Source organism: Mustela nigripes, chromosome 1, assembly GCF_022355385.1.
Source record: "Mustela nigripes isolate SB6536 chromosome 1, MUSNIG.SB6536, whole genome shotgun sequence".
NCBI classification, from domain to species: domain Eukaryota; kingdom Metazoa; phylum Chordata; class Mammalia; order Carnivora; family Mustelidae; genus Mustela; species Mustela nigripes.
This window is the reverse complement of record NC_081557.1, coordinates 202,454,840-202,476,692: the sequence shown is the minus strand read 5'-3', so window position 1 is coordinate 202,476,692 and position 21,853 is coordinate 202,454,840. Positions and strand designations below refer to the sequence as shown.

The 21,853-nt window shown below is 61.8% G+C and overlaps 2 protein-coding genes across 9 annotated transcripts in view; one reads left to right on the top strand and one right to left on the bottom strand.

Annotated features, from left to right (window-relative positions):
- The first annotated feature begins 814 nt into the window (after nucleotides 1-814).
- DGKQ (diacylglycerol kinase theta) lies at nucleotides 815-13,418 on the top strand. Of its 2 annotated transcripts, XM_059378951.1 has the most exons (23): nucleotides 817-1,204; nucleotides 3,760-3,839; nucleotides 4,454-4,553; nucleotides 4,937-5,022; nucleotides 5,131-5,256; nucleotides 5,722-5,875; nucleotides 5,957-6,028; nucleotides 6,150-6,250; nucleotides 6,359-6,597; nucleotides 6,689-6,779; nucleotides 6,872-6,926; nucleotides 7,053-7,114; nucleotides 7,481-7,631; nucleotides 8,002-8,040; nucleotides 8,615-8,730; nucleotides 10,004-10,155; nucleotides 10,330-10,478; nucleotides 10,570-10,748; nucleotides 11,085-11,185; nucleotides 11,375-11,521; nucleotides 11,626-11,737; nucleotides 11,817-11,969; nucleotides 12,158-13,418. In XM_059378951.1, the coding sequence occupies exons 1-23, from the start codon at nucleotides 925-927 to the stop codon at nucleotides 12,257-12,259; spliced, it is 2,847 nt and encodes a 948-aa protein (XP_059234934.1). In that variant the 5' UTR covers nucleotides 817-924; the 3' UTR covers nucleotides 12,260-13,418. The 2 variants fall into 2 exon arrangements, with proteins under 2 accessions (XP_059234940.1, XP_059234934.1); XM_059378957.1 differs by lacking the exons at nucleotides 5,722-5,875; nucleotides 5,957-6,028 and having other exon boundaries at nucleotides 815-1,204; nucleotides 6,104-6,250.
- The window catches only part of TMEM175 (transmembrane protein 175), a 23,649-nt gene continuing 14,666 nt past the window's right edge, over nucleotides 12,871-21,853 (bottom strand). For 4 of the 7 annotated variants that reach the window (XM_059378966.1, XM_059379006.1, XM_059378974.1 and 1 more), the window contains 7 exons: nucleotides 20,936-20,987; nucleotides 20,568-20,603; nucleotides 19,846-19,929; nucleotides 19,262-19,426; nucleotides 17,107-17,233; nucleotides 15,614-15,749; nucleotides 12,871-14,331 (listed from right to left, as the gene is read on the bottom strand). In XM_059378966.1, coding sequence (XP_059234949.1) covers nucleotides 13,674-14,331; nucleotides 15,614-15,749; nucleotides 17,107-17,233; nucleotides 19,262-19,426; nucleotides 19,846-19,929; nucleotides 20,568-20,603; nucleotides 20,936-20,987 — 1,258 coding nt within the window. In that variant the 3' untranslated portion in view covers nucleotides 12,871-13,673. Of the gene's footprint in view, nucleotides 14,361-15,613; nucleotides 15,750-15,873; nucleotides 15,953-17,106; nucleotides 17,234-19,261; nucleotides 19,427-19,845; nucleotides 19,930-20,567; nucleotides 20,604-20,935; nucleotides 20,988-21,853 lie in introns of all 7 variants that reach the window. The other 3 variants (XM_059378982.1, XM_059378990.1, XM_059378999.1) reach the window with 3 other exon arrangements.

Sequence of the window (21,853 nt, the reverse complement as noted above, 5' to 3'; positions counted from 1 at the left end):
AGAACTCACTGCCTTCCCCAGGAGTGCGGTGGTGGTGGGTTTTCCTGGGGGGGCGGGGTCGAGGAGGAGGGGGGCGACGTTGGACAGGTCAGGCCCTGATGGGAACACTAGGCCAGAGAGAGATGATGGGAGGGAGCATCATCAGTTAACAGCGGGACAGCAACGTTGGCGTAGGGAGGGGGGAATGCAGGCCCTGGCTATTGCTGAGCGAGACCCTCATGACGTCCCCATCTGTGGTGAGGACAGGGGCCAGGCCTGAGGGTACTCGGGGTAAGGCAGGGCCCACGCTTGCGAAAACGCAGCGCACTCGGCTGTCATACACGGCTGGTTGGGGCATGCAGGGGAGGCGGGCCTTGGTTCCCGATCCCACCCTCGGGCCCCTGGGATGTGCCCTGCGCTCGCAGGGCCTCCCAGTGCAACCGCGAACCACCCGCGGGATCCACTGTGGCGTGGGAGGTGTCCGTCTGCGCAGGCGCGTGTCTGGGCGCCGCAGGTGCAAACGCCCGGTGCCGGAGTCGTCGGAGGCTGCGTGCGGGGAACCCGGTCCCGATTCCGGGCTCAGCCTGTCGGCCGAAGGCCAAGCCCATCCCCCTGCCCTCCAGGCCTCCCCAAGCAGTCCCTCACTAGGCCGCGGCTCGGACCCAGGGTCCGCAGGCCCCCCGGCAGGTTTTCCACCTCCAGTAGGTACCAACCGAGGCCCCGCCCCGTCGCCCCAGGCCCCGCCCCAGAAGGCCCACCGCCCCAGCCCAGGCCCCGCCCCCAGCTCCATGGCCCCCGCCCCCGAGCATGCGCCTGCGCAGTAGCGGCGGGCGCAGTCGGAAGCCCGGCGCGGACGGCGGGGTCGGCGGGGAGGCGGTACCCCCTCTCACCCGCGGCGCGGACCCGGCTCTCGCCAGCCGCCGGGGTCGGGCCGCCCGGGCAGGGATGGCGGCGGCGGCCGAGCCCCGGGCCCGTGCCTGGCTCGGCAGTAGCTCGCCGCGCCCGGGCAGCCCGGCCTCCAGCCCCGAGCTAGGCGGCAGAGGCCGCGCGCGCCCGGGACCTGGGCCGGGGCCAGGGTCGGGGTCTGGCTCGGAGCGGGCGGGCGCCAGGACCCCAGGCCCCGCCGCGTCTGGCCACAGCTTCCGGAAGGTGACGCTCACTAAGCCCACCTTCTGCCACCTCTGCTCCGACTTCATCTGGGGGTTGGCCGGCTTCCTCTGCGACGGTGAGCGCCCGCGATCCCACAGACCCCAGCCCGTGGCCCAGAATGGGCTCCTCCCCTCTGACTTCTGCGTTCCCAGCAGTGGGCTCCTCAGGACAGAGCCGCTTAACCCCCGGGGCAGGAGTGTGATGGCCTCAGACCCTCTCTGGAGAGGCGATAAGCACTTGCTTTTCTAGGGGGTTGGGGGCACCAGGTGTCTTCCCCCAGGACTGTGGGCCTCAGGAAAAAACAGCTCCCTGAGCTCCTTCACTGGGCTTGGGATTCAGTGAGGGAAAAGTATGGTGGGCGTTGTGGAGCAGGTGCAGTGACTGGGGGATGAGTTCAGGGTCCCCTAAGCAGGTGGGACTCCTCACTTACTCTAGGCTCCTCACTCCCTGTAGCTGGGGCAGCAAGGAGGCATCACTGTGGTCAGGCAGGGCTGGTCCGGGCCGCTGGTAGGATCCTGTGCCCTAGTGCTGGGCCTTTTCTTGCCCTGCGTGCACACTGCTACCCACAAGGGCCAAGTGCGGCATGCCCCAACAGGGCTGGCACCTAGCTGCCAAGCTGGCTGCCTGGGCCAGGAGGCCCTCCCTCTGCTGGCTCATTGGACAGCGAGGGCACAAGCTTCCCAGGTCTGCTCTCGTAGTCCTGCTTCCTCTGGCAGAACAGGTGGGTAGGCCCTGAGGACCACAGCTGCCCAGGCATGTGGGGACCCTTTGCTCCACTCATGGAGACAGACTTTTGACTCTGGGGTTTACAGAGAAGTCTTAACCAGGTCTGGATGGAGGAGGCTGGGTCTCTCAGGCGGGATGCCTTCTGCCCAAGAAAATGGCATGGTTGAGCTGACTCCCTAGGGCAGCACCAGGTGGTCTGGCCAGCTGGCATGGGGCAGGTCACCCCTAGATCCTCAGAAACACTGCACTGTCTTATCTTGTCCCATGCCAACTGGCTCACCTGAGGGGGGAGCAGTGCTTGTGCAGGCTGAGTCAGCTTTAGGTCTGAGGTTGAACCCAGGACCCCTGCACAGGTGAGGGGTGGTGAAGGCAGGGCTCCAAGTCTAAGGCTAGACTCCAGGTCCTCCTCAGTGCTATGACCTCCTGCAGGTGGGGCTCTGGGTCTAAAGGGCGAAGCTGCTCATGGAAAGGGGCTGGGCTTGGGGGATGACGTGGAGGCCATCCCTGGGCAGCTGTGTGGACGTGCTCCCCACCTCTGGAGAAGGGGCTCATAATCTTGGCCGGCAGAGGGGCCTGACAAGCGTGTGGGAGGAAGAGCCTCCTTCCCTGCCAGGGAGTACCCAGGATGTGGGATGTGGGGTGATCAAGCACTATCTCCGTGGGCCAGAGGAGCTGGGCACCACCTGCCTGCAGCTGCTGCCTTCCGGGACAGAGCTAGTCTGGGTGCCTTGGAGGGGAAGCTAGCCAGAGTGCTCACCCTTCCTCTGTGCCTCCCCACTTACTCCATCTGACCCAGCCTGCTGTAGTTTTTTCAAAAGCAAGGCCTCAGGGCTGTCCTTGCTAGCCTGTGGAGGACCAGTCGGTGTCTTCCTCCTAGGGACGGGTGGGTAGGGCTTCAGTGGGTAAGATGGGGCTGCCTCAAGGCCCCTTGCTCATACTTTTCACCAAGCGCCAAGTTGGAGAGTGAGTCCTTTTGCTGCCTGCCCACTTCCCAGCCTCCAGCTGCCTTGTCCAACCCCTCCCACCCCAGGGGGGCCCAGCCCAGGTCCCCTGCCCCTCCCTAGGCCTCCTGCACCCCTCCCCCCAATCTTGTCTGACTTTGGCCCTCAGTGTGGCTGGACTCTCCAGGCCTCCCTTCTTAGTGGCCTGCACCCCAGGACAGGAGGCCCTCAGAAACACAGCCTATGTCGGAGTACTCACTGCCTTTAGAACCTCTGGGCTGTCTATCCCTCTGGGTGGGGACAGGTGTGGCCATCCCTGGGCTGGCCAACCCCTACCCTGCCAGCCTCAGGAGGTCTTGGACCATCACAGACTGGCTCTGGTTTCAACAGGCACACAGCACATGGGAAGGGTGGTCAGAGAGTCTTCAGAGTTGTGGGGGAGAGAGGGAAGGATGTTCTTCGTGCTGCTGGTCTTGGGGGAGATGTCCACTTACCTGCCTGCACCTCAGGGCCAACAGATAGGAGTGGGCCCCCTTGTGCAAGGGGCAGGGGCCACTCTCAAGACCCTGGGACACAGCAGCATCCCCACTCTGGGCTCTCTGGGGATGAGAGGTGGGGTGGCACAGTGGATCAGGGTGTCCATGGTGCTTCTGTGGGGGGATGCTGTGGTCATGTCCTCCCTCTGCCCCCACGATAGTGGGGATGGCGAGAGTCACTTTCCCCATCACTCACTGCTGGGTCAGAGTGGGGTGGGGGATGCAGGGATTCACCACACGCCGACTCCCCCTCAGCTCTGGCAGAGTGGGCCCACTGTGAGAGATGCACTGCCCCTGCAGAATGTGGGCAGCTGGCTGTGGCCCCTGGTGCTCCTGCTGGCCATGGCCTCCCTTCTGCATGCCAAAGCCTGGAGTCTCCTGATGCTTGGGTCGGACAGGGGCCAACTCATGCTGCTCTCATTCCGTAGTCTGCAACTTCATGTCCCACGAGAAGTGCCTGAAGCACGTGAAGACACCCTGTACGGGTGTGGCGCCCAGCCTGGTCCGGGTGCGTATGGTGGGATGGGGCGGGGGGGTGGGGTGGGGTGGGGTGGGGCTTGGGGGAGTGAGCTCTCGTGGCAGGTGCTGGGCTAAGTCAGTCTGTCTGGGTGGATGGTGCAGGAGTGCTCCTCTGTGCTGCCTTGGGTCTCCAGGATGCTGACCATATCCCAAGTCCCTGTGTGTGAGCCCCTCCCAGGGCAGTAGCCAGGCCTCACCTCCTGCTGATTCTGATCCCTCCTCCTCTGGGGTCCCTGACACCCAGCACTCCTGCTCCTGCCTGTTGGTGGGCCTCTGCCCATGAGTGTTTCGTCCAGCTTGCCCCGGATGTATCACAGGGCCAGGGACGAGGCCTGGAGGAAGCAGCCAGCGCCCAGCTTCCTGGACCCGCACAGCTGAATCAGGCCCGGGGAAGAACCAGCAGGGGGCTCCCTGCAGGAGGGGCAGCCCAGCCTGGGGGAGGAGAGTGGGCAGTTCCAGCAGGGCCCCCAGGGGCACAGAGGGGCAGGGGAAGATTTGGGAGGCACTGCAGGGCTCTCTGGGCTGCAGAAGACGAGGCCTGCTGGCGCTGGCTGGGTGCTGTCCGGTGGGCCCCAGGCTGAGGGGGAGCTCTGCTCCGTGCAGGTCCCTGTGGCCCACTGCTTCGGCCCTCGGGGCTTCTACAAGCGCAAGTTCTGCGCCGTGTGCCGCAAGGCCCTGGAGGCCCCTGCGCTCCGCTGTGAAGGTACTGCCCAGCCCGCCTGGCTGCTCTGTGGTCTGCACCCTCACCAGGGTCCTGGTCTCTGCTGCCCAGGGGGCCCACACCCTGCTGTGGCCAGGCAGCCAGGCAGGAGGCGGGGTGGTGCCCTGGGCGCCCATGAGGGGGGATGTGTTTGTGGACTCTCAAGCTGCCCTCATGGGGAAGCAGGTGCAGGGGGCCAGAAGACAGAGAGCAATGGGTAGCCGGCTCCTGTCCCCTGAGGGGAGGGGCACCTGCTGTGCGCTCCAGGAAGAGTCCAGGAAGTGTGGCTGGGATGTGCAGGGAACTGGCCTTGGCAGTGCTGCCCAAGAGAAGGGGGCAAGGCTGTGGGGAGAGGCAAGAGGCCCTTAACCCTGCCCGCCCCCCAGTGTGTGAGCTGCACGTTCACCCCGACTGTGTGCCCTTCGCCTGCAGCGACTGCCGCCAGTGCCACTGGGATGGGCACCGGGACCACGTGAGTGCACAGGGTCAGAGGCCTGAGCCTGGGGGTGGGGTGGGGGGCAGGGAGGGGGAAGGGTGGTGTTGCTGGGGGCTGGCTGAGCCAGGATGGCCCCCTCCACAGGACGCGCATCACCACCACTGGCGGGAGGGGAACCTGCCCTCTGGTGCGCGCTGCGAGGTCTGCAGGAAGACATGTGGCTCCTCGGATGTGCTGGCAGGCGTGCGCTGCGAGTGGTGCGGCGTGCAGGTGGGGCTTTGCGCTTTGCTGGCTGGTTGGGGGGGATGCTCAGGTGGGGCTTTGTGGGGGAGGGGGTGCGGCATGCAGGTGGGGCTTTGCGGGGTGGGGGTGTCCTGAGGGGCGGAGTGGGATGGTGGAGTTCCTGGTGGGCAGGGCGGGGATGGGCAGTTCCTGGGGGTGGGGTGTCATAGTCCTGGGGGGTGGGGCAGAGTGGATATATTATCCCTTTGGAAAGTAGGTTGGAGGTCCCGAGAGCAGGTGTGGCGCGTCTTTCCGTGCTCACCCGTCTGTGCTCACCCGTCTGCATCGAAGTGTGTTGGGGCTGGGGATGGTCCCCATTGTACAGAGTCAGGGATCCTTCTGGTCTGAGGGTAGCACCCGCCTGTGTGCCCCGCCCTGGCCTGGTCAGGGGCCATCAACCCAGCGTGGGCCCCTGCAGAGTGGCTGACAGCCGGCCCATGCTCCCATCTGCAGGCCCACTCAGTCTGCTCTGCGGCGCTTGCCCCAGAGTGCACATTTGGGCGCTTGCGCACCATGGTCCTCCCACCGGTGTGCGTGCGCCTGTTGTCCCGAAACTTCAGTAAGATGCACTGTTTCCGCATCTCTGAGAGCGCGGCCCCAGAGCAGGGTAAGTGAGGGGCTGTGCTGGGGCTGGGTGTATGGGCTGGGGGTTGGCCTCGGTAGGAGGTCAGCTGTGCCCCTCCGGCAGGTGAGGGGGACAATGGTGCAGACGGAAGCGCCCCCGCTGGGCTGGGCAGAGAGGTGCTGGCCCCGGACTCCAGTGAGTGCCTTCTAGCCATTGTGGCCTGCAGCCTGGTCCCCTCATCCCTCACCCTATCCCCCGTCCTGTCCCCAGCCTGGACCCCACTCCGTGGACAGACATTTACTTCTCTCCGGCCCAGGCAAACAGACCCTGAAGATCTTTGATGGCAACGATGCTCTGCAGAGAAACCACTTTCGTGTTATCACCGTCCCCCGCCACGCCAGGAGTCAGGAGATGCTTGTAAGAGGGAGCCCCTGCAGGGCGCCTTCTTGGGGAGCTTTGTGGCATCTGGCATGGCCCTGGCTGGTGTCTACATCTGCCCCCCTTCGCCCCCCACTTCCCCCGCAGGAGGCAGCGCTTCGGGCTTACTATGTCATGGAGGACCCTTGCGATTTCGAGCTGCAGGCCCTCCCCCCATCTGTCCACACCATGGACATGGGGACCCGCGGCAGGACCCGGGCCGGAGGGAGTGCAGAGGAGGAGGGCAGCAGAGGCCCGGGATCCCGAGAGGCCGCCCCTGAGGCCTGGATCCTCCGTGCTCTGCCCCATACCCAGGAAGACCTGAAGATCTACCCTGCCTGGCTCAAGTGAGACCCAGGCCCCAGGCCCAGGGTCTGTTGGCGGGAGCTGGGGGGCGTGGGGGCATGTTACCCGAGCTCCTGAGATTGTTCCCTGCAGGGTGGGTGTGGCCTACGTGTCCATCCGTGTGACCCCACGGAGCACAGCCCGGACCGTGCTGCTGGAGGCTCTCCTGCTGCTCGGCCGTCAGGTGTGTATGCCACTGTGGTCCTGGCTGGCCTGGTGGATGACCTGGAGGAGCTGGAGCTCCAGGCCTGACGCTGTGACCTCTGCCCCTCACAGGCTGAGGGTCCGGAGAGCTTCCAGCTGGAGGAGGTGCTCATGGGCAGCAGGCAAGGTGAGCGGTAGCCTGTGATCGAGGGTCCCCGATCTGCCCCGGGGTGTCCTGAGGTCTTCGGGGCAGCTGCTTGCAGATGTGGGAGTGGCACCTGGTACCCACAGGCCTTGCCTGTCATTCTTGCAGTCCAGCGGACGGTGCTGGAGGATGAGGAGCCCTTGCTCACCCGGCTTCGTGACATCCGGCAGGTCATTTTGGTGTGAATGCTGGTCCCCACAGAGTCACCAGCCTTTGGCCATGGCTGCTGCCTCCCAGCGAGGGAGCCTGTCCCTAGGGCCCTACGTGCCAGTGCCAGCCTTCCTGGGCCTGGCGGGTCTGTCTGCTTGCTCATGTCACTGTTCTCTCGAAGGTGCCGTTTTGAGCCCCAGACCCCACTTCCTGGGGCTCCCTGAGGAAAGTTGAGGGGCTTGTCCCGAGGGAGGAAGCCTGTGTTTCCTTTTCTGTCTTGTCTCAGTGTGGTTCAGCCTGGGAAGTCTTTCTGGATGGAGGATGGAGGGACCGGGAATGGTGGTGCCCTCCCTGAGTGCTCTGCTCTGGGTCCTACCTCCCCACAGACATCCCTGCGACAGATGACCCAGACGCGGTTCTATGTGGCTGAGAGCAGAGCTGTGGCCCCCCGTGTCTCCCTGTATGTTGCTGGCCTGCCTTTCGGGCTGTCTGCCCAGGAGTATGGCAGCCTGCTGGATGAGGCTGTGGCCACCAAAGGTGTGACTGCCTGGGCTGACAGGGGAGCAGGGGGAGGAGGGGACGGGTTCTGAGAGCAGACCGTGGGGGCTGGTTCTCCTCTCCTCCTCTCCCTCCACACAGTATCTGAGCCTTTGCCAGGCTGGTTCCCACTCGTTGGGTCTCTTTTCTCGCCTCCAGGGCCCACAGTGCTCACCTCCTCCAAGGGGCTTCTGAGACCCCAGAGGTCCAGCCTCTGCCTTTTGCTCTGAGCTGGGGAGGGACATGCTGGGGGAGCTGCCCCTCCTGGGTTGTGGGAACCACCTGCAAACAGGAGCAGCAGGGTTGGCCTCCAAGACTGGGCAGGGCCTGGGGACCTCGCACCTCCCCTGACCGCAGCCTATCTTCGCAGCTGGCCTGGTGTCCGTGAGCCACGTCTACTCCTCCCAAGGTGAGCCGCTGTTGTAGGGCATGGTCAGATTGGGCTCTGGAGTTAGGTGGAAAGGCCTGCCCTTCTTACCTTCGTATTCAGCATTTCCATTTTGTTTAGGACCTGACCTTTGTCTGGGGGAACCCTGTGGGAGGGACCCATTTGTGGTTTTTTCCCTGGCTCCCTGGCTATCATGCTTTTGCTAAAATGTGATTGAGTTGCCGAGGACTTTTCTCAAAAACCTGTTCTGCCCTTGGGTTTGCATCTTTCTTTTCTTGGGAGACTGCAAATCTGCCCAGAAGCAGGAGGCTATTCCCATGAGCCCCAAATGCCTTCTGGGGGTCCCCAGCAGTTATCAGTATCCCCCATTCTTGTGGGGGTGTTCCTCCCAGGCCCTGGGGTGAGGGTGTGCTCTGCCACGCTGCCCTCTTTTGTCCATCTCTGTGTCCTGTCTCTGAGCTTGGTGACCCTCAAAGGCTCCATGGGGCTGGTGATCCTGCATCACATGGCTGCCATTGGATGGCCAGACCCAGAGTCCCTTCTGGCAGCAGGATGAGGGAGGCCACAGTCTGAGCTCACAGTCCCCGTGCTGCAGGTGCCGTGGTGCTGGATGTGGCCTGCTTCACGGAGGCTGAGCGGCTCTACATGCTGATCAAGGACACAGCTGTGCACGGCCGGCCACTCACCGCCCTGGTGCTCCCAGACGTGCTGGTGAGTGGGCGCATCAGGGACACTGGTTTGTCTAACACACGGTTCACAGCCTGGGAGGAGTCTGAGATCTGGGGGCAACGGGCCTGTACCATGGCTGACGGGCGGAGGACTGCAAGCTGCAGTTCCCATCCTGCCATGGCTGCCTCCTAGGGGCTGTGTGTATGCACACATCCTGGGAGGCCCTTGCCTTTTCGAGGGTCACTGGGACCCCTGCTTGGGAGGCCTGGGCCACCTCTGACCCGGAGGTGGGGCTCCCTGACTTTGGACCACACCTGGAAGAGTGAAGTGGGATAAGCCCACGCCCGGGGTGGACACTATATGGGTTGGAGCAGGGTGAGGGGCTGGAGCCCCACGTCGTGCCCCACGCTCCATGCCTTTGCCAGCAGCCTCTGGTCCTCACCCCTGCTGGCCCCCAAGGACTCCCCTGAGGTGTTGGTGGCTGCTCCAGCCCTGACCCCGGAGCCCTGTCTGGGTGCAGCAGAATTAAGAGTAGGTGAGGTCACTGTTGGGGACTGGGGGGGGCGACTCCTGGGCCTGGCTGTCCCCTCCCACCTGAGCCAGGCGTCACTGTGCTGTCCTGATGAGGATGCGGCCCCTGCAGGTTGGGGTCCCTGATAGGCAGAGCCTGGTGGGCGGTGCCAACTTGTACTTTCTCCTGGTAGCACCCTGCTGTGGGGTGAGCAGGTGTGGGAGGACTGCAGGCAGCTCTGCCCCACGGGTCACACATCACCCTGAGTGTGTCCTTGGCTTTGAGGTGTTGCTGAGTCGTGCCTGTTAACCAGCATCTCCCACCAATGGATGCTGGTGCCCCCCACCACCCTCACCATTGCTGGGACCTCAGCCCCCTACCTGCTGTCTCTGGGCCCCATGTTTTGGGGGTTGTTTGTTGGGAGATGGACTTCTGCCCATGGGAGGCAGGGGCCCCTCCGTGAGCCTGGCTGCTCCTGCTGGCTGTGCTGGGGGTGGGCAGAGGCCCGGAGAGCTGTAGGAGGGGCATGTGGACTCCCACGTGGATGTCCAGCCTTGGCTGTGTGGATCAGGCAGTGGGCACGGTCTGGCCACAAGGGTCACGGTGGGTGGTGGTGGCCTGTATGCTCAGAGCTCCAGGCCGGCCAGCTTCATCTCCTCCTGGGGCATATGTGTGCCTTCCTTGGGCGGGGGACTAGCTGCAGGTGAGCTCAGGCTATGTGGGCTCAGGGTTGGAGCACTTGTCACTGCCCCTATGGGATGGCTTTGAGAACCTGCACTAACCCAGCACCCCCCCATCTGTCAGCACACGAAGTTGCCCCCAGACTCCTGCCCCCTCCTCGTGTTTGTGAACCCCAAGAGTGGAGGCCTCAAGGGCCGTGACCTGCTCTGTAGTTTCCGGAAGCTGCTGAACCCTCACCAGGTCTTTGAACTGACCAACGGGGGGCCTCTTCCTGGGTGAGTGTGGGGGTCCCTGCCACACTGCTCACAGCCTCACAAGCCTTTGGAGGGGTGCTTGTACATCGCTGTGGAGAGGCCTGAGGGAACGGAACCATCCAGGCTGTTCTGCGTTGGCTTGGGTGCTCCTGTTGGCCTGCGTGCACCAAGTGCTTCCTGTTTGCCTCTTGCCAGGTTCCACGTGTTCTCTCAGGTGCCCTGTTTCCGGGTGCTGGTGTGTGGTGGGGACGGCACTGTGGGCTGGGTGCTCGCCGCCCTGGAGGAGATGCGGCACTGTCTGGCGTGCCCGGAGCCTTCCGTGGCCATCCTGCCGCTGGGCACAGGTGGGGTCGGCCAGCAGACCAGGGGACAGGCCTGGGAGGGTGGGGAGAGGGGTGGGTATAGAGAGTCCGTCTTCTCTTGCCCCCATCCCAGGGAATGACCTCGGCCGGGTCCTCCGCTGGGGGGCGGGCTATAGTGGGGAGGACCCATTCTCCGTGCTGGTGTCGGTGGATGAGGCTGACGCAGTGCTCATGGACCGCTGGACCATTCTGCTGGACGCTCACGAGGCTGGTGCTGCAGAAGACAGCGTGGCGGACGTTGAGCCCCCCAAGGTACCAGGGTGGCACCTGTCGGGCCCCCCAGAGGCAACTCTCTGCTTCTGTCCGGGGTTTCATGTGGATCCCAGCCACCACCTGGTGTAGGCACCAGGGCTGCCCCATTTACAGGGAAGCTGAGGCATCGTCAGCAGCGGCTTGCTGGGGACATCCCGGGCTGGCTGGCTCAGATAGTTGCCTCCCCCTGAGTGCACGTCAGTCACAGGATGGAAGCTGCTGTGACAATAGGGGAGGGTTGGGTTGGAGATGAGGAGGCTGGACCCAGCTTCAGGGAGGTGGGGAGCACGTGGTGAAAACTGACCAGGGTCATGGGAGAATGTGTCTTATCTCCAGATTGTGCAGATGAGTAACTACTGCGGGATAGGCATTGATGCAGAGCTGAGCCTGGACTTCCACCAGGCACGGGAAGAGGAGCCTGGCAAGTTCACAAGCAGGTGCCAGAACATCAAGGATAGGGGCTTGGGACTGCTCTAGATCACAGGGCTGCCCCCTGGTGACAGCATACTTCCTGGGAGTCACCAGCAGGACTTGGTGGATGGGGCTGGAACCTGGGGCTGTAGAGGGGGGCATCATAGGTAGGGCAAGGGCTCCACCTTGACTCTAGGCATACACCTCCTCCACAGGTTCCACAATAAAGGCGTGTATGTGCGGGTTGGGCTGCAGAAGATCAGCCACTCCCGTGGCTTACACAAGGAGATCCGGCTGCAGGTGGAGCAGCAGGAAGTGGAGTTGCCAAGCATCGAGGGTCTCATCTTCATCAACATCCCCAGGTGCCAGTGGGTGGGGCTCCAAGGGGCTCCAAGGGCTCCTCTGGTGGGGCTTGAGGCCCTCATCCAGCCTGCCCACTCACCTGTGCGCCCCTCCCTTGGTGCAGCTGGGGCTCGGGGGCTGATCTGTGGGGCTCCGACAGTGACTCAAGGTTCGAGAAGCCACGCATGGATGACGGGCTGTTAGAGGTGGTGGGGGTGACAGGCGTCATGCATATGGTGAGTGTGGACAGCCGGGGTGGGCCCTGGCGTGGGACTGTGGCCTGCTGAGCCCTACCGGCCGCCTCTCCACTACCAGGGCCAGGTCCAGGGCGGGCTGCGCTCCGGCATCCGCATCGCCCAGGGCTCCTACTTCCGCGTCACCCTTCTGAAGGCCACGCCTGTGCAGGTGGATGGTGAGCCCTGGGTCCAGGCTCCTGGGCACATGATCATCTCGGCTGCGGGTCCCAAGGTACCACGCGCAGTGAGCTGGGAGGGCCCTGAGGGCTGGCTGGGCGGTGCACCGTTATTTCCCAGTGGGCCCCTGGGTACAGGGAGGGGAGGGGCCCACAGGCTGAAACCCACCCCCTTTCTGTAAAGTGGGCTGAGACCATGCCTACAGTATTTTCCAGCACTTTGACCTGACCTGTTGTGGGACAGGTCCACATGCTCAGGAAAACCAAGCAGAAGCCCAGGAAGGCGGGAACCCCCAAGGATGCCCGAGCAGACGGGGTGCCCATCCCTGAAGGGGACTCCAAGTAGAGGGACCCTGCAGCAGCTCGCCTGTCCAGCAGCAGCGGGTGCCAGCCAGTGGTGGATGGACTTGCCTATGGCTTTGACTGGGGGCATCTCCTCCTCACCCTATGCACGTGGAAGCTGCGTGGGGTAGCAGCTGTTTCCCCCTGGCCTCCGATCCAGTGACAGGCTGGGTGCAGGGCTTTGGCTGGCCAGTCGTCCCGCCCATGGGGTCCAGGCTACCATCCTGGGTAGAAAGCATTTCTCATTTTGCGTCCCCCCACCATCTGTGAGCCCACCGAGCTGGGCAGCACCGAATCTTAGGCCATCCCCCCGGAAGCTCCTAACAGAGTGGGAATGCCCCAACCACCAGGGCCTGTGGCCTACCTTCCCACTGAGGGCTGGGTGGGGACACCTGCCACTTGTCTTGGGGAAGGTGCCTTCTCTCCCGGCCCTGCCACTGTGGAGGAGCTGCTTGGGCTGCACGTGGGGGGCGGAGGGCCCTAAGGCCAGGTGGGCTTGGCTGACATCCTGGAGATGCAGCAGGAGGGAAGCTAGGCCCTCATGGGCTGGGGCAGAGTATGCAGAAGGGACCAAAAGCAAACCGGAGGGGAGGCCCAGAGGAAGTTTACAAAGTGTGACATTGGGGAGGAGCCAGCTTTAATTACCTGTTTGTCAAAGATCAACATGCCTTTCCCAGTGCCCGTCCAGCTGACCAGGTGCCTGGGCCTCCCCTACCCTGGGTTCAGACATGCCCCAAGATCAGTCTGGGGAGGCTCCAGGGGCCCCAAAGAAAGGCCCAGGAATCCTGTTTCTCCACTCATCCTGGCTGTTTGCTGCCAGCGCCATGTGACGGAGCTCTGCCCCACCAGCCCCATGTCCCCTGAGCTTCTGCCAAATACACACAAATGCACTGTAGTGGCCATTTGTGGTGGGACATCCCTATCACGTGCCTCCAGCACACACACGTGTGTCTGCCTTGACGTCCCTGGTGGCATCACTTGTGTCCGCTTTGCAGGCCTTGGCTCTCGTTCTGGTCTGTAGTTGTCTGTCCTTTGTATTTAAGTGCGTCTGTGCGCCCAGAGGGGTGGTGTGGGCTTGCACCCAGGCCCTTGTGTACCTTGTCACTACCTGAATGTAAGCATAATTTATATCCAGGACAATACAGTGTGGCCATTGCTGTGCTGCTGCCATGTCCTTTGTGCCTGGGGACCCACGCCCCACTCAGGGCTGGCACCATGGGCTCCCAGCAAGAGCGCAAGCACCCTGGTGGTTTAGCTTCACAAAGAGTGAGAATGTGGGCCTAGGACAGAGACTGGGATACAAGCTCCTGTCGCACTGTCTGCAGAAGCAGAAACCTACCAAAGGCTCTAGAGAAGAAGGTTGAAGATACAAACCAAAAGCAGGCTGAGTGCAGGTGGGGGCAGCCAGGCCCCAGGAGCTAGCAGGCAGCAGGGAGGAGCGGGGCATGTGCGTCCTCCTCAGCCTGGGTAGCTGGCTGGGCGAGGCCCCGCATGGCACACAGAAGGGCCAGGCCCAGGCGGACGAGGAGGCGCAGCAGCAGGAAGGCAAAGGGCACGGCGATCTGCATGAGGTGGAAGATGGCCGTGCTGAACCGGCTGAGGAAGCAGGTGGACGCGAAGGCCAGCAAGCTGGCACAGGGGTACAGCGCAAGCTTGGCAAACATGAACGCGTGCTCCCGGCCTCCGAAGCGGGCCGAGGGCTGCAGCGTCTCCCCCTCGTGCAGCAGGGCCGTGGTCCAGATGGCGAACTGGAAGATGCTGGCAAGGAAGATGATGGCGCAGCTGACGCGCACGCTCTCCAGCTCGTCGTGTGGCTGTCGCACGAAGGCCGAGGTCTGCTGGTAGGCCAGTGGGAGGCCGCCCACGAAGGCCAGTGACAGCGTGTTGAGTAGCCCCATGGACTGCGTGGCCTTGCGGATGTGCAGGAAGAGCGAGTGGTGGGCAAACCAGAGCAGGCCCACTGTGGCAAAGGAACCGAAGTAGGCCAGGAAGTGTGGCCCGTACACGCTCAGTGCTGCCACCAGGCTCCCGTGGAACTTCTCCTTCACGTCCCTGGGGTCCGGCACGTTGTCCTCGCTGAGGGCGGCCAACACACAGCATTGGTCCTGGCCCCGCCATGGGCGGTCAGGTTGGGGCTGCGGCTCCCAACCCGAGCCCACAGCCCCCGAGCCTCCATGGGGCTCCCACGGAGCCCTGTCCACACCCCGGCACCTGCTGGGCTGCTTGGGTGGTGGTTCCCCTGATCTGGGGGTGGGGGCAGCCTCTGTGGTTCTCAGATCACTGGGCTGAGCGCAGCGGCAATTCTAAGGCACATCTCAGATTCTCCCCCTTGTGGGTGGCCCCAACTATGCGGCCCCAAGAGCCCATCCTATTCCCAGGCTGGGGGGGAAGCACCTGGAGATGCCTCTACACTCACAATGGGGGGCTGCACATGTGTCTGGGGGGTGGAGCTGCAGGAGTCTGAAGGTGGGGGCTATGGCTCGGGGGCAAGAGGGGGGCCTGTTCTCCTCTGCTCATTGCAGCTGCTCACCAGGGAACTGGGGCTGGCTGGGTCCCACCCATGGAAGCAAAGCCACACCATCCTGCAACCTTGGGTCAAGGCTCAGATGTTGACACCAATGAGCACTTGGACCCCAATTTTAAAAATTCACAAATTACAGTAGGAAAAAGCTATCAAGAGAATTAGGAGAACTAATACTTTAGGCCTTCAGATATAAAATGTAAAATCAAGATGGTGTAACCTGTCCAACAAAATAAGAATGTTTTGAGATAGGACCAAAGGAACAAGAGGCTCTAAAAAAGAATGGAAAATAAGAAAAAAAAAAGCAGATGAAACACTTAAAAATGCATTAACTAAAATGAGAACTTTGACAGAGGGAAACGGTAGATTAGACGGGGCAAAAGAGCACCCAGAGAAGGCAAAACGGAGCAGGAGGGAGGACGCAGGAGAGGGGAGGTGGGAAGCCCTGGAAAGGGGAGCCCTGGGGGAGGGGGCTAGGGGAGACAGGGATTGGGGGAGCTGGCAGGGGAATGAGGAGTTGGGGGGGAGACTTGCGTGGGGAATGGGGAGAAGAGGGGAGGATTGGTCTGGGGCAAGGCCTAAAGGAGAAGGAAAGCACAGGTTGGGGAGGCCCAACCACACCCATGGACCCAGCCTGGGGAAGGGAGAAGCGACAGGAGGAGTCCTGTGTGCCCCCTGCCCCTAGCACAGCAGAGCCTGAGCTCTCTGGAGCTCGGACCAGGGTGGGACTCCTCCTCAAGCGGAGGGCTAGCATCAGGAGGCCTCAGCCCCTGCCTCTGTGGGGTTGGATGATGACAGGAAGGCCATGCATCCCCTCCCTCAGGCCTGGGTTCTTACCAGATGTCCAGAATGAGGAGTGTGGCGACGATGGCGTAGACCCCATCACTGAAGGCCTCCACCCGCTCCTTGCTGAGAGGTTCGTGCAGGTCAAAAGTGAAGAACTCCATGCTGTGAGCTGGGGGTTCCTGGGGACCTGTGGGTGTGCCAGGAAGGAGGAGCTGGCCAGGGGAGGAGACTCTGCAGGGACACCTGGCCGTTATGGCTGCCTGGGCCCTTCCCATGCTCACAGGCCTTGGGGAGCAGTGCCGAGCACCTACCCACAAGCCTGCCCTTGCACCAGCTGGAGACCTTGCTGACGTAGGGGAGGAAGATGACCGTCGCCATCAGCAGGTACGACTGCGTGAGACACACCACACGGCAGACACCATCCGCCCCAAAGGGATGGCAGCATGAGCAACAGAAGAAAACACGGATGAATCCTATCTCATCAAGCTGGAAACCTTTTGTGCTTCAGAATATTTCCAGAAGGAAAAGGCAGCTCCCAGAATGTGGGAAAGTACCAGCAGACCGCACCACTGACGAGGGGCTGGCACCCAGGGCAGGTGCAGAGCTCCAGCTCCAGAGCAAAGGTATGAACCCCCAACTCCAGGTGGGCAGAGGAGCTGAGCGGACAGCTCTCCGAAGGACCTGTGCAGTGGCCGAGCTGTACAGAGCAGGACGCTGAGCATCACCAGGGATCAGGGAGATGCGGGTCAGAACCACGGGTGACCCCGCGTCACAGCCCACAGGACAGCTACTCCTCGAGGAGCAGACATCAACAAGCTATGGTGAGGACATGGGCCGAGGGAGCCCTGTGCACCGCGGTGGAGACAGGGAGGCACCCGAGTCCATGGACGGATCAACGGGTAAGCAAGCTGGGTCCTTCCTGTGACCTTCCAGTGAGAGGATGGGTATCTGACACCTGCTACCATGGGAACAAATTGGAAAACATTCTTCTGAGAAAAGCCAGATGTAAGAGCCTCATGTTTTATGATTCCATTTACGTGAATTACCCAGAATTGGCAAAGCTCTAGAGACAGGAAGTAGATGGGAGTTCTGGGGGAGCAGGGCATGGTGGGGGATGCAGACTGCTCAGGGGTGCTGTGTTTCTGTTGTGGCCATAGGAGCAGTCTAGAAGTAGGTGAAGTGGTGGCTGCGGGCTGGGGTTCTGGACTGGGCAGGTGGCAGTGGATGCAGGGGTATGAAGTTTACATTGTATGTCTGCCATGTTATTCCAGGAAGGGTGCAGGGTCAGGTCCAGAGGTGGCCCAGCAAATCCAGTCCTGGGCCCTGGCAGCAGGAGTCCTTCAGGCCCCATACCACCCAGCCGGCAGCCCTGCAGAGAAAGCCTTTCTCCTGCCGTCCCTGCCCCATCCCGTGCCTGCCCTCAATGAGGGGCTCCCACCTTCTCTGTCCTGCGCACCCATTTCTTCAAAGTGACCTGACATGGGGAGACGACGATGCACATGCTGCCATCAGGGAGACTGTGGGACACTTCAGATGCACCCTACCTCTGTCTCTAACCCGGTTTCCACACTCCAAGAGACCACATCCCACGCAGAATTCAAGACACCCTGAGGGCGGCTGGGAGGCAGGAAGGAGGTGCCATCCACTGCAGGATCGGGGGAGGAACGGGAGCTGGTGGGGGTGGGGGAACATGACACAAGAGGCACTACACAGATGCCAGCAGGCAAGGCCCTGGGCCCTGTGGGCATCCTTGTGAGAGGAAGGCAGTCCATAGGGAGGACAGGATGACCTATCCAGGGTGGTGAAAAGGGACTGGACCTCGGAGGTAGACCCAGCAAGGCATCTGGCTGAGGGAATGCCTGTGAGGATGGAGGCCACAGGGTTGCCAAGGAGGCTCCAAGGGACCCGCCCGGGGCTCAGGAAGCTTGGACATGCTGTCTCCCAGGCAGTGGTGGGCTCCAGGCAAGGAGGTGAGGGGGTGGGTGCAAGGGGTCAGAGCAGCATTGCAGGGAAGGAGGGAGGAGGGCTGATGGACAGGTGAGTGGGGCTGGACAGAGCGCTGACTGCTCTGTCACTGAGGGTCAGGGCCTGAGTGACCCCATCCTCCTGAGGACCCTGGACCTACTGACCACTTGGGCCCTCTCAGCCCTCCCCTCCCCCAGTCTGGTGGCTCAGGTGTCCCCTCCCCCACTGCTGTCATCCCACCAGGATGTGGTCACTGTCCAGTTCCCCATAGCCCCAGTGCTGTGGCACCTGCTATCCCCCAGGACACACCGGACAACTGCCCACACACCCAGCCTACCCTGGCCCTTTGTTCAGTTCACCCAGGCCACCCACCGCAGACCCCAGCTGTCCCTCCCATCCTCCAAGCAGTGATCCTTGGGTTTCCTCAAGCCCTGACCTTGTCTAACCGATGCCTGCTGTGGGCCACCCTGAGTATGGACATGTATGTGGCCTCAGACCACATGCCCCTTACTCCCGGCCCCCTTCTGGCCCTGCCCTATGCACTGGGAGCTACCGTGCTAGAGGCCACAGCCAAGGATGCCCTGCATGACCCTGAGCACCCCTGCAGCATCCCTACCGCCAGCGCCCCTGCACCTCCAACATGCTCAGAAGAAACGAAGCAGCAGCCCGAGCCTGCCTTCCACCTGGCGTGCTCCACCTGCTCGGGCCTGACCTCTGACACCTTAGCCGCTCAGCCCCCAGCACGCAGCTCCATCCTCAAGGAAATGATGCTCAGCCTTGGCTAGCCTATCTGTTTCAAACTTGGAATCTCCTGGAATGTTTACTAGATATTTAAAACATCATCAACCATTTGTTCCCAGGTATGATGCTCTGGGCCCAACGCTTCCCTGTACTTGGTGAGGGCTTGGATCCAGGGCACATGGTTTCCCCCGAAACCCACTGGGATGGCTGCTGGTTTGTACTTCTCTGCATTCCCAGATGGCCAGAGTGTTCTAGAACACTCCTATTCCATTAGCTAAGAGCTAAAAGGGCTAAAAGCTGACCTTGACTTCTATGACCTGGCTGACACAGCTCCAAGTTCTGGCATCCCTGCACAGAGGCAGCACAGACCAAGTCTGGGCTGTCTGCAGGAGGCATCCTGACCTCCAACCTCAGCTGGGTGTTCCTGAGAGCAGGCCATTCCCTGGGCAGGGGGGGGGGGGTTCCTCCCTTTCTTCCTGCACTCTCTCTGGGCAGCCCACACCCTCCATGTGGATCTTTAGGGCCTTTTGGCAAGTGCTCCCTACTGCGCCTCCTTCCTGCTGTCATAGCAAGGCTGCTGGGACCCCTCCACCCAGAGACCCTCTAGTGCTGGCTGCATGGTGGCTTCACCGGGACCCCTTACTCGCCCAGAGAACAAGCACAGCCCAGACTATGGGCGTCCGTCTCTCTCTCTCTTCCTGTCCTAAGGATTCGCCCACTTGGGGAAAATGTGGGTGGTCACGGTCCACTGGCTACCCCCACTGGACGGCGTATCTCTTCACGCAAACCTGGCTCTGTGGCGCCTGTTCACCTGCACGGCAGGTCCCCATGGGGAGAGTTTCCCTCCAGCTGTGCTCCCTGGCACCCTGGGTGCAAGGCCATGTGCCGGTGATCCCCGAGACCTCTGCACAGCTGTACCCCCCCCCCCAGCCCACCCTCCTGGGGCATCTCCTCCATAAGACAGTCACCCCACCCCCTGCTCCCCTCACTCACCAAGGGGTAGAAGAACAAGGAGAAGCCGGCGGCCACGAAGCACAGCGCTGGGCCCCTAAGGACGATGCCCAGGATATGCTGCCGGTAGAGGGCCCTGTGGGTGGAGCTCTCTATCTGGGGGTTCAGGAGGTGGGGGAAGTGGAACGCATACACAACGATCAGCGCCTGTGGGAAAGGGAGGCTGCAGGGCATAGGCAGAGGCCTCTGGTCAGTAATCCCCAGCCACCCACATCCACGGACAGAAGCCGCATGTGTGTGAGGCTCAGCACGCGATGACCTAGGGGATGCACAGGGGACAGGAGCCTCTGCTCTGCTCCGCTCCCAGGGCCACATGGGGGTCCCAGAGAGTCTTGCCCACCAGACACCACAGGGCCCTGACCCTCTGCAGCCAACACAGGAAGCCCAGGCTCTAGCAATCTCTGGATCTTCTGCCACAGCATGGCAGAGGGCCCGGGCGGTCACCCTACAGCATGCCCCACAAGCACAACCCTTGCTATGGCTGACATGCCGCATGCACACGTGTGGAAGATGTGTGTACCAGGATGACAAGCGTGTGGGGGGGAAGGCAGGCTGGGGGGTCCTACCTGCACGGCCCCGATGGTGATCACACACATACAGAACAAGAAGATGCCCAGAGGCACCTCAGGGAAGGTCACCATTAAGGAAAACTGCAGCCAAAAACACAAGACAAGACACAACCAGGTTTGGCAGGTCCCTGCAACCCCACGAGTCCCCTGCTCCCGGCCAGGTGCACACACTGGGCTAAGACCCAGAGGGTGTCCCTTGCGACCACAGCAATTCCACAGAATGCTTCCAGCCTTTCAAGTTGAAATGTCATCAAATTCATGAAGAATTCTCTGTGACACACAGCCCTGCACACCCAGACCACAGTTCTATCAGAACTGAGAGTCAGGGCAGGTGTAAAGGAGCTGCCAGGGAGGGGCCCAGGATGGCTCATGGCAGAGGGATGCAGGCCAGGCAGGAGCAGGGAGTGTCGTTAAGCACGGACGGGATGCCCCTCGTCAGGCCCTTAAGAGGTCAAGCTGGCATCTCTGCCATTGCAGGCCCCTTCTGGTGAGGCTTTCCCCTCCTTCGACCAGCCTTGAAACCCGAGGTATGCCCACCCCCAAAGCAGCCAAGACTGCTGCCAGCTCTCTTGGGGCTTTTCTCCTCTTCGTAGCATGGCGCTTGGGCCCTAGACCACCCCACCAGTCTGAGTGTTTCCAAGGCGGAGGCATCCTGGGTCTTGAGTCCTCTTGCCCAGGGGAGGGCAGGCTGGCCCCAGGGAGGAAATGCAGGTACTCACAGTGAACGGTAGGAAGGTGATGGTCATCATGCAGGCCTAGAAAGGAGGAAGGGCAGGAGGGGAAGACAGGCAGATGGCTCCAGGCCCTCCTGCCCGGGGCAACCTTTGGCAGTGCCCCACCTGCAGGCTGTCATAGTCTACCTCCTAGACCCCCAGGAAGCTCACACCCTCACCACCCGACAAGGAGGGGAGGGGCCTCATCTTCTCAGGGGTGTCCCCAGGGAGGACGTGTGAGGAGCCCAGGAGTGGGTGCTGGTGGGTTCCAGGTTCCATACCCCAGAGGCACCAGAAAGGTCAAGACCCTGCTTGCCTTCCTTGGAGGACAGGCCTACAAACATAATCATTTCTCAAGAAATGAAAGGACTCACCAGGTTAAGCAAAGCAAGCGTGTCGTCTATTTTCCCAACAACCTGGAACAGTCTAAACCGTGTAAGAAAATGAGGAAGGCATGCTGTCAGTAAAGGGGCTCTAACAGCATCTACACAGGGCCCAGCATTTGCTGATTAAAGTATCAGTAAAAGATGTCATTTTGGGGGTGGGGCAGAGGGAGAGGGAGACAAAGAATCTCAAGCAGGCTCCTTGCCCAGGGTGGAGGGGGATGTGGGGCTTAATCTCAGGACCCTGAGACTGTGACCTGAGCCCAACTCAAGAGCTGGGTGCTTAATGGACTGAGCCCCCCAGGCGCCCCACATATGTCATCTTTAACCAAATTTAGAATACTACCTACTGTACAAACTTTGGAAGACACTCAAAATACAAACAGGAAACCCTAAGTCCCTAGAAAATGCACTGCTCCCATTCGCATGGGCTCTTGTAACTTGGGGTGTGTGGTTTCCAAGAGAGCTAGGGTCGGTGTGCAGAACCCACAGAGGGAGCTGTGGAGGGAGGGCATGCCCTCGGGAGGCGCCCCAAGGGCTCTGGGACATCCCCTGGCAACCCTGGGAGACTGGAACCCTGAGGAGGAGAAGTCAAACCACCAGGAAACCCGTTCTTCAGGTCTTGTGTCTGAAGACCATTCTTAAAAAAGAAGTCCTTCTGGGGTTGCCATACACTAAGCACGCTGAAACACCCTATCGAACAGGGAGGTGGCTGGATATGGAGGCAGGGAGGTGAGACAGAAAACTAAATACAGGGCCAGGGACTACGAGCGACTGAGGAACTCCCCCAGCCCCTCCATGGAGACCCCTCAGGACTCTGACCCCTCTGAGGACAGGACCTTCTCCTGGGCAGGGCTCAGTGGGCCTCAGTACCCCCATCCCCACCCAGATCCAGCCAGGGGCCAAAGA

Excerpts from the sequence above, each read along its gene's own strand:
- DGKQ (XM_059378951.1), top strand. The coding sequence starts at position 925 with ATGGCGGCGGCGGCCGAGCCCCGGGCCCGTGCCTGGCTCGGCAGTAGC. Across the intron at positions 5,023-5,130 it reads GGGATGGGCACCGGGACCAC|GACGCGCATCACCACCACTG; the intron begins GTGAGTGCACAG and ends CCCCCTCCACAG. Across the intron at positions 11,738-11,816 it reads TGACAGGCGTCATGCATATG|GGCCAGGTCCAGGGCGGGCT; the intron begins GTGAGTGTGGAC and ends CTCCACTACCAG.